The sequence below is a fragment of the Pyrgilauda ruficollis genome, unplaced genomic scaffold, assembly GCF_017590135.1.
Source record: "Pyrgilauda ruficollis isolate IOZ18807 unplaced genomic scaffold, ASM1759013v1 scaffold97, whole genome shotgun sequence".
Classification (NCBI taxonomy): domain Eukaryota; kingdom Metazoa; phylum Chordata; class Aves; order Passeriformes; family Passeridae; genus Pyrgilauda; species Pyrgilauda ruficollis.
The window spans coordinates 3,712,722-3,723,178 of record NW_024531821.1 but is presented as its reverse complement, the minus strand read 5'-3'; the positions used below and the strand labels follow the sequence as shown (position 1 = coordinate 3,723,178).

Genomic DNA, 10,457 nt, shown 5'->3' with positions numbered 1-10,457 from the left:
TAGCCTTAGAATCTGCACTGGAGTCAGTGTAAGAATTAGTGTCATCCACAGCTCATCAAAAAACCAAAAATCTTTTCTTACGATAGTAACAAATCAAGTACAAAGACGCCGCGCTCAGCAGTGATACTTTTCATCACCAGCGAACTAGCTGCCAGTTCAGACACAACCGGCCAATCAGACTGCACAGCCCCGGGGCGCGCCCGGCACGACCGGCCAATCAAACTGCACAGCTCCGGGGCGCGCCCGGCCAATCAGACTGCACAGCTCCGGGGCGCGCCCGGCACAACCGGCCAATCAGACTGTACAGCTCCGGGGCGCGCCCTGCCAATCAGACTGCACAGCCCCGGGGCGCGCCCGGCACGACCGGCCAATCAGACTGCACAGCCCCGGGGAGCGTCTGGGATTGGTCACGAAATCTCTCGCGCTCGTCCAAGCACAGGACTCCGTATAGGGGCGGGGGAGCGCAGTGCGCGAGCCTTTGATTGGCCGGGTAGGCGGGAGGGCACAGAGGGTGCGGGTCTGTGATTGGCCAGACCGGCGGACGGGGCTGTGATTGGCCGGGCTGGCGCGATGGCGGCGGCGACAATGGTGGCGGCGGCGGGCGGCGGCGACTTCTCGGATCTGCGGGAGATCAAGAAGCAGCTGCTGAGCGTGGCGGAGCGGAGCCGCGAGCGCGGGCTGCAGCACAGCGGGAAGTGGTGAGCGGGGCCGGGCACAGCTGGCTGGGCCTAGCTCGGCGGCCCCCGGGCTAACATGTTCTGTGCCGGGAGGGAGGATGGGACGGAGCTAGGTTTGTTTAGTCTCGAGAAGAGGAGGCTCGTGGGTGCTTCATCATTTTTTACAACTCGCTGAAAGGAGTTTGCAGTGAGGTGGGAGCCAGTCTCTTCTGCTGTGCCTGCAGGGAGGGAACCAGAGGAAACGGCCTTGGGTTGAGATAGGGGAGATTCAGTAAGATACTGGAAAATGTTTTTTAAATGTTCAGGTGGTCAGGCACTGGAATAGGTTTCCCAGGGAGGTGATGGAGTCACTGTCTCTGGAGGTTCTGAAGAGGTGTCTGCATCTGGCGTTGGATGATGTGGCTTAGGGATTACAGTGCTCGTGCTGCGGTTGGACTCGATGATCTCACAGGTCTCCAACCTTGATAATGGAACGATTCTAATGCTCTCTTTCCCTCAGGGCTGCTGAACTTGCATTCGCCCTGGAGCCACTGCCACTGAGCGAGCTGCCGCCTCCCCCCGTGCTCACCGAGGTACGGGCCCAGGCTGTGCTTGGGGGAAAGTGGCTGTGAGCTCGAGAAGGTGCTGCAGCTCATGTGGGTGGGCTGTTTAATCTGAACTATGAAGGAAAATACGTGATTGCGATCTCCCAAATCCCACGGGTGGGAGTCTGCGCTGAGCTCCAATGCTGCCATGATGCTGGGAACATCCTTTCCATAGTGTGTTCAACAGGGCAAGAGACCTGAATGTGCTTTCCCAGATGAAAGCATTATCTGTTGCTGTGTCCTAAATGAAGCACTCTGTACACCGAATTTGAAATCACATGCATGCTACTTTATTTTTATTCCTCTTTACTGAGGTCAAATTGATTTTAATACAAATTATGTTTTGCCATTAAACTTGTACTCGTTAGGACACAAGAAAAACAAGTTGTGTCTCCATCCCCACCTCTGTAGGAATACAGTAGAAGTCATAGGTGTGTGCCCTGCTGTATTATAGAAGTGTAACATGTCAGAAATGCATTTCAAGGTATAATTACCAGGGAGGTGTTCTCTTGTATGTTAGCAGATTAATATTCTCTTATATGGAATTCCTGAGCAGGTTTCTTGTTTATGGCTTTTCATACTAATTGAACAGCTAGGCCTTGCCTTCTGTCAGCTTGCCACAATTTGTTTCTGAAATCTCATCATTTATTTTAAATGTTCTTAAATAGTCTGTACTTGTTATTTGAGAACTCTAGAATAGGATCATGTGAGGGACTGGAGGAACTTTTCTGATAGTACTCAAACCATCTAAAAAGATGGACAAACTACATTTTTAGCTTTTGGAGCAATTTCATTGCTATGTTTGTAACCATGATTTTCCTAAAGTATGTCAGAGCTTCTTGGGTCTTAAAACTCTTGTATGTCCCTGCAGGAGGATGCTCGTGATCTGGATGCCTACACCTTGGCCAAGTCTTACTTCGATCTCAAGGAATATGACAGGGCTGCCTACTTTTTACAGGGCTGCAAGAGCCAGAAAGCTTACTTCTTATACATGTACTCCAGATACCTGGTAAGGTAGAAAAAAAGGTTGCCTCCTAGCTCTGAACTTCTCTGCTTCCCACCCCTCCCTGGCATATCTTATTTTTTTGCTTATTCTTTTGCTTGGTTCCTAATGACCACCTTGAAGTCCAAATTCTGTGTTGGGGTGAAGAAAGATAGGGCTGTTCTTTTCAGAACGGTGCTGTCTGTGAAAACTCAGTTTACACACTGCTGCAAGTGCTGCAGCAAACTTAGGAAAAATACTATTATAATATAATCTTGGATTTTCTTTCTTTTCCACAGTCAGGGGAAAAGAAAAAGGATGATGAGACAGTTGATAGTTTGGGTAAGTCTCTGGTGTCAAGAAATGCATGATGAGATAATGAAGCTTTTGCTGTTGACTCTGCATGTAACTCATCTTGGGTCTATGGCTTTCCCCTCAATTTTTTGGATAATAGGTGCTGTAACATGATTTCTTTCATTCTTTTTGATTCATTGGCTTAATTACAAGTTGCAGATTTTCATCTCTTAGGTCTTCTTTTAAACTGGGTGACCAGACTAAGCAATTTTCTTTAAAATGGGGAACATAAACACAGGCTGGGCAGATGTCAGCCATAATTCTGATTGTACCCTTGACTTGGCATTGCTGTGGAAGACTCCTTATTGAAAGCTAGCTGTGTGACTTTCTCTTCATGTAGGACCTCTGGAAAAAGGACAGGTGAAAAATGAAGCTCTACGAGAATTGAGAGTTGAGCTCAGCAAGAAACACAAGGCACAGGAACTGGATGGCTTTGGCCTTTATCTGTAAGTGTTTGCATGCATTTCTTATATATTTGTGTGGATATGCAGAATTGCGTGATTCTTGTCAACCTGATACTTTTTTTTTACAGGTATGGTGTTGTGCTGCGGAAACTGGACCTGGTGAAAGAAGCAATAGATGTGTTTGTTGAAGCTGCTCATGTCCTGCCTTTGCATTGGGGAGCCTGGCTGGAACTTTGCAACTTGATTACAGATAAAGAGATGGTAAAACTTTGGAGATACCAAAATGTGGTAACAAATCTCAAGAGTTTAGCCTGATTCAGTGACCAGTGTTTCTGTTTCCACAAGATTAATGTTGCCCACTGCTTCATTCTGTGAGACACTGTCAGGCAAGGCAATCCACAACTGTAAATTATATTGTAAAATCCTCTTTATCTTCAATTGCTTGTCGTGCTGTATCTTGAGAATCTTTATACTGGCATGGCTAATTTCTTATCATTCCCCCACAAAGTGGTTTAAGAAATTTCCAATTCATGTATTTTGAAAGCAGTTGTTACTGCGGTTATCATCTTGTCACATGAAGAAGATCCTCCTAAGAGATGTCCCTTTTTTATTTTTTCTTAATCTGTTTCTAATTCCTCAGTTATTGAGCACTTCTCATAGCTTGAAAGGATATGTAGAATCACTACTTTCAAAATTGAAGAGATAATGTATAAAGCCACATAGGAGGTGAATTGTATCAGAGAAACAAACTTCAGATATAAAACCAAAATATATTATTTTTCTTTCTGCATGGAATTTGAGTCCATGTCTGGAATTCTTCAGTAAATTCTGAATTATGAAGTATTTAAAACTGTACTTTAAAAAAAATGTTTTAAAAAGTGATGCAGAAGAGTGTGTTACCAATTTGTGGAAAAAGGGAAGTGCATTTTTTATTATATACTTTTGAGTCTGCTTACATAGTTCATTGAAATTAGTGTTATGATATTGATGTTCAAACATAGGAAGAAATGCAGTCTGAATTTAATAGCTGAAGCAAGAGCCAGGTAATGTCATATCTGAAGAGAATTTCTTCCCTGATTGACCAAATGGATTTAAGAAAGTGACTGCAGGAAAGTCTCCTACCTCAGGACCACCTACTAAGTCATGGGAGGGAAGATAATGGATTCTTTGCCACGTGTAGCCTGTAGAATACTTCTGATTGTCATCTCTTCCTCCTCTTCTTTGATTCTTTCCAGCTGAAGTTCCTGTCCTTGCCAGATACGTGGATGAAAGAGTTCTTTCTTGCACACATTTATACAGAGCTGCAGCTGATAGAGGAAGCTCTGCAGAAGTACCAGTCTCTCATTGATGCAGGATTTTCCAAAAGCACTTATATCATCTCTCAGATTGCAGTTGCCTACCACAATATAAGAGGTCAGTGACACTAAGTAGTAATGACCGTCTTAATGCAAAACTTGGCGTTTATAGTCGTTGGTGTTCCATATGCTGTTCCTTCTTCAGATATTGACAAAGCTTTATCCATCTTTAATGAACTGAGGAAACAAGATCCTTACAGGATAGAAAACATGGATACTTTCTCCAACTTGCTCTATGTAAGGGTAAGCATTCTTCCTGTGGCCTGTCCATAGTGATGGTGTTTGTTGGAGGTATGTTAAACACTGGCAAAGCAGCTGGTGCTGTCTGGCGTCTCTGAATACTGGCTTGCCTCTTCCCGTGGAAGAGAGGCACTGTACACATTACCAATTGCTTATTGCAGTTTCTTTCAAAGCATAATGTACTCTCTCTCTCATCACTTTAATCTTTTGTTCCACTAGAGCATGAAGCCTGAGTTGAGCTACCTGGCTCATAATCTCTGTGAGATAGACAAGTACCGTGTTGAGACCTGCTGTGTAATTGGTGAGAGCCAATTCTTTTACATGTTATTTTTACATCTTAGTTTGCTGTCTGTAGGCTGTGTGAGGGAATCTTGGAAACACTTGTGGAAGTGATAAGCCAACAAGGCAGTCAAAATCACCACTTGGTGAATGTGGATTCAGGCAGCCTGAAAAGCAGACTAAATGACAGAGTACCTTTTCCCTCATTTTTCTCTGAAAGCTGCTGTAATAGTACTAGGGTAGAAAGTAGACCCATGTACCTAAAAATCCCTTTATAGTCTTCAAACTCCAGTGGAAATAGTTGTGTGTGAGGAGCAGGAAATTGATTTGTTAGATCAGAACACTCCAAGGTGATGGAATCATAAATTGATTTGTACAGCTGGAAAAAGATTGACCAGAACACTGGTGAACAGAGTGCAATTAGGTTTCTTGAAGTTTGAATCAGTTCTGTCTTTATTAGGACTCTTTATAATTTGTTAGGAGGTAGTAGATAATACACATTACATAATTTTTTCTACTTCTCTATTGGTATTGCTTTTTTTGTTGATTGGTTGTGGGTTTTTAAAATTTATTTAAATATTATTCCTTTTACTTTAGGAAATTATTATAGCTTGCGTTCCCAACATGAAAAAGCAGCACTCTATTTCCAGAGGGCCTTGAAACTGAATCCTCGTTATCTAGGAGCCTGGACACTTATGGGACATGAGTATATGGAAATGAAGAACACATCTGCAGCTATTCAGGCTTATAGGTAACGCTCATGTACTGCACAAAATGGAGTTTGCTTCTGAAGTAGTATCTTCTATTTTTTTTTTAGTGTTATGCTGGATTTGGTTTTGATTCTGACTTTCTGTCTAGTTTATCTCCTTTTCATTGACAGGCATGCAATAGAGGTGAACAAAAGGGACTACAGAGCGTGGTATGGCTTGGGGCAAACCTATGAAATCCTCAAAATGCCATTTTACTGTCTCTACTATTACCGACGGGCCCACCAGCTCAGGTAGAGTTGAGAATGGAGCTGTGTTTACTGGTCTTCATTCTGACATGGTTGATACTGGCTAAGGAATTTACGTGCAAGAACTAAGTTGAGGAAGGAAAAAAACATTGATGCTTTGTGATGTGTGCAGTCCCACTGTTCCAAATCCTTTTAGTGATGTTAGTTAACTGTTAACAAAAGCTTTGTCAGTTAAATGTTGAGGATGATTTGTCAGGAGTAAGAGTGATGCTTTATGCAAAAGGATGACAGACTGCCAGGTGTAGATTATTTTTTTCCCTTGACCACCCCCCATCTTTCCCTCACCCTGAGATCAGCTGGCTGTCTATAAAACTACCTGAAGAATTGCTCTTTTACAGACCAAATGATTCTCGTATGCTGGTTGCTCTAGGAGAATGCTATGAGAAACTCAATCAGTTGGTGGAAGCTAAGAAGGTGAGAACTGATGTGTAAGACTTTAGGGTGTCTTCCAGAATACTGGGTGAAATTGCAGCAAAATTATGTTGCTAGTGCAACCTAAACTCTTTGGCAGTTACAGTTGGGGAAGTACTGCTGCAATATAACTAGAGCTGTTGATAAATAAGGAGTTGTCTACAGATAGATGCCCCTTTTGCTGACAATCCCTGTAATTTTTTGTTTCTGATTTGCATGCTGAAGTCATGAGCTGGACTAATTTTTGTGGCATGCTTGACTGACTTTCCTTCCTTGACAGTGCTATTGGAGAGCTTATGCTGTGGGAGACGTGGAGAAAATGGCACTTGTGAAACTTGCCAAGTGAGTATGTACCCTCACTGAACTGTCAGGGTTCTGTTAAATGCAAGTCGCACTTTGATACCCAGTGATAAAACAAGTGGAATTGCTGTTAGCTAATATTACTTCTGGAACTGTGTAAGAATTGGTATCTTCAGGGCTGTAGTGACTGCAAATTTTGGTGTCCAGCTTTATCTTTGTTTCCATCAGGATAACTAGAGAGAATGATGGCATTTTGTGGGTTGCAAAGAATTTCTGAATCCTGAGGTGTTTTGAGCATGCAGTACTAGCAATTGTATATGTTGTACTGCAACTTAAAAGCAGCCCTTTGCTGCTTTTGATGGTAGATGATGTTCAAAATTGTGGTTTGATTTTATTTTTCCTTTCTAGTATATGGCTGTGACATTGGAAAGGTCTAATGTGAATACTGTGACATCAACACTAATTCTTTTTGGTGGAGATAAAGTAACATAAAGTGGGAAAAGTGAAGAGGGGAAAAAAAGGGCAAATTAAAAGTGAAACTGCTGTGCAAATTTGGGTTGTAGCAGGGGAAGAAGGAGCACTGGAGGAAATAGTGAGTAAATAGAATGTCAAAGGTCTGTTAAAAGGTTTAAAATGTAACAGAATATACAAAGGTCCCTGCTTCTAGCTGACTAGTCACTATCTGACTGCCTCTGTGTCTGTCAGCCTGAATGCAAACTGGATCATCTCTTTCCACAAGAGGTAGTACATATTGCATGTCCTGCAATTTCTGAAGGAAAGGACCTGGCTTTAGTCCAGGTCAGGGTGAGCAGGTACATTCTCATAGACCAAGGTCTTTGACAGTGCAGTCTTGTTCCAGTGACCCACTTTTCTCCTTTTGTAGGTTGCACGAACAGCTGAATGAATCTGAACAGGCAGCTCAATGCTACATCAAATACATCCAGGATATCTATTCCTGTGGGGTAAGAAGATAGCTTGGGAATAAAAGGAGAAGTAAACATGGTGTACAACTACTTTGGAAGGCACTTACAAATGATTTTTTTTACCCCACTCAATGTAGGAGGTAGTGGAGCACCTGGAGGTCAGCACTGCATTTCGTTACCTGGCCCAGTACTACTTCAAATGTAAGCTTTGGGATGAAGCCTCAGCATGTGCTCAGAAATGCTGTGCCTTCAATGATGTGAGTACCTGTGCAGTCTTTGGTGCTTCTTTCTTAATGGATCTATGACCTTGATCTTGGCTCCCCTCAGAGTAGAAGGAATCCTTTATGAAGAAATGAGGTCTGTCTGCCATACAGGTCACATCCTGAGTGGTGGTTGTATACCTGATCAGTTATGCTGAGTATGGTTGATAAAAGTCATGGAATGTGGTGTAGATAGTGAAATTGAACCATACCTCACTGGAATTCACCAAGTAAAAGAATTTGAAACTTCACATGGCAGTCTTAAGGCTGCTAAAAATCCTGGTGTTGAGGAGGTAGCTGAATGGTCACAAACTCCCACACACTGTGTAGTGGTGATACTTCTAAAACTTTTTTTTCTCATTTTCTGTGTGTAGATGGTGCAGAGAGTATAATAGTACTTGGGTTTTGTGTGCAGCTCCATACTCTGTGATGTTATGTATCTGTAAGTGGGCAGTTTGGGATTTTTCATTTCAGCCTAATGGTAGACACTAACCATGAGTGCAGGATGTTTGGCCTATCCTTGACAAAGCTGCCTGGAGCTCTCTACAACCTGAATTCACCTTATTGAAAGTTTTCCCAATCTACTTCTTGCTGGAATATTTATACAACTTCAGTGGTTGATGGTTCTGTTCTCTGAAATACCCAAGAAACACACCAATCAGGAGTAAAAGGAGGAAAGACTTAAAACAAAAAAAAGTGACTTACCTTAACATTTTGAAGGAGCAGAAGAAAAAAGAATTGAGAATTGCTTTTATAGCTTGTAGCCTTACAGAATGACAAGCTACTTTAAGTTATACTGCTTACATATTAAATTTGACCCAGAAACCATCCATTCATAGTTGTATTGTTCTGTTTTCTACAAATTAATTTCAGACTAGAGAAGAAGGAAAGGCCCTGCTGCGCCAGATCTTACAGCTTCGCAACCAAGGAGAAACATCATCCACAGATGTTGCTGCTCCCTTTTTCCTTCCTGCATCCTTGTCAGCCAACAACACTCCCACACGCCGTGTCTCCCCTCTCAATCTGTCTTCTGTAACACCATGAACAATTCTGATACTTCTAACTTGTGCATTGGATGTGACATTGCAGATGGAACATGCAACCACTTACTTCTTTCTAGGGAAATTCCTCCTCTTGTTGTTGCCCTCACATAAAGGGAAGGAGTTAGCAGAGTCCACAGCTGAAGACAGACGAAAACAGGGAAAGGGGAGCCTGATGTGAAAGTGCCTGTGCTGCAGTGTGAGAACCTGCTCTACTTCTCACCAAGTCATTCCAGTCAGAGGGCAGACATGTCCCACTACACAGGACTGCTCCTAAGGGAGGCATTGGGAAGAGCTTGTGTGCTTGAGTTAAAATACATTTTGATTCTGCCCAGTTACCTCTGGTCTTTACTGCATTTCTTTGGAGGACCTCTTGTGGTATCACTGCTGTCATCAGAGACTTTTGCTTATCTTGAACTGCACAGGCGATGTTTCACTGAAGCAGTAGAATAGGCACTTAGAGATAGGTTCCATGGGTATGTTAAAGTATTGGCAAATGTCAGAGGAATCCCAAGTAGCTACAGGTGACAGCTGTCTGAGTTCTCACTGTAGTTCTGATGGATAGTTTTGGCTTTCAGTAGAAAAGCAGTCGGGATAGCACAATTAAAAAAAATAATGAAGTTACAGTTCTTGGGCTTCTTTGTGGTGCAGCTTCCATGTGCACTGTAGCAATGGAATCAAATGAACTATAACGTATTGTTTTGTTAAGGAAGCAAAAAGATAATTATCCCTTTGTTTCAGAATTGGTGTCTTTGTTCACCCCTTTAAATTTACAGCCACACCCCTCTGTCTGTGGCATGAGTAAATCAAGGACAAAGCACTTTAAAAACCCTTCCCATTTAGCCATAGCTTCCTGTGTTTCATTAGACCAGCTGTACAGGTGGGCACATCACAGCCCTGGGCCCTCTGTCCAATGCATTTGCAACATGTCCGTGGAGCAGAGGAAACCCATGTTCTTAGTTCTGGGCATTTCTAGAAATTACCGGCTTGTTTTATGTTCCATAGTATCCATTCAACAACCATTTCTACTGCATATAGTTTTAAACAGTAAAAGTGGATCTTGATGTATTTTGCAAGAACTTTCCTAATTCCATGCAAACCTGAAGATATCAATGAGACCATTTATAAAATTGTTGTCACTAGGGGCAAATTGTGCTTGATAAACTTGGTACAGGCTCTCTGTGTGGGGGTTAGTGTGCTTGCTGGTGGATAAGCGAAGAGTGACTCGTGTCATTTGCCTGTGCTTGTGCAAAGCTTTTGATGGTACTGCTTCCACACAGTGTCCTTGCCTCTAAGCTGGAAAGACGTGGATTGGATAGCTGTACCCCAGGGTGATGAAAGTCACACTCCCAAATACTGTGGCCATTGACGTGCTGTCCAAATGGAGTGTGGTGAGGTGTGTCCCTCGAAAGTCGCAAGGCCTGGGACCAGCTCCAGCTTGAGGCCACGGGGACTCCGGACGCCTTGAGGCACCTGTGGTCTGAGGGCCGCGGCCCTTCGCCCTCAGAGGCCGGCTGGCTCAGGCCCCGCCGGCAGGGAGTCCTGACGGAGCCGCGCGCTCCGGGGCGCCGCGAGCACTCCGCGGCCGGGCCGGCCCGCGCTCCCCGCGGCGCTGCCGGGGCGCAGCTGCGGC

At 43.6% G+C, this 10,457-nt stretch overlaps 1 protein-coding gene across 1 annotated transcript; it reads left to right on the top strand.

Annotated features, from left to right (window-relative positions):
• The first annotated feature begins 555 nt into the window (after positions 1-555).
• On the top strand, positions 556-9,605 carry CDC23 (cell division cycle 23). The gene is made up of 16 exons (XM_041490005.1): positions 556-698; positions 1,177-1,249; positions 2,133-2,270; positions 2,543-2,585; positions 2,938-3,043; positions 3,130-3,262; positions 4,237-4,414; positions 4,502-4,599; positions 4,816-4,897; positions 5,473-5,626; positions 5,756-5,875; positions 6,229-6,304; positions 6,582-6,643; positions 7,485-7,563; positions 7,662-7,781; positions 8,658-9,605. The coding sequence occupies exons 1-16, from the start codon at positions 571-573 to the stop codon at positions 8,826-8,828; spliced, it is 1,761 nt and encodes a 586-aa protein (XP_041345939.1). The 5' UTR covers positions 556-570; the 3' UTR covers positions 8,829-9,605.
• Positions 9,606-10,457: the final 852 nt, after the last annotated feature.

Bases quoted from the DNA above. Each gene is read 5' to 3' on its own strand.
- CDC23 (XM_041490005.1), top strand. From the start codon at position 571: ATGGCGGCGGCGACAATGGTGGCGGCGGCGGGCGGCGGCGACTTCTCG. The intron at 2,271-2,542 runs GTAAGGTAGAAA...TCTTTTCCACAG, and splicing joins ACATGTACTCCAGATACCTG to TCAGGGGAAAAGAAAAAGGA. The intron at 4,600-4,815 runs GTAAGCATTCTT...TTGTTCCACTAG, and splicing joins CCAACTTGCTCTATGTAAGG to AGCATGAAGCCTGAGTTGAG.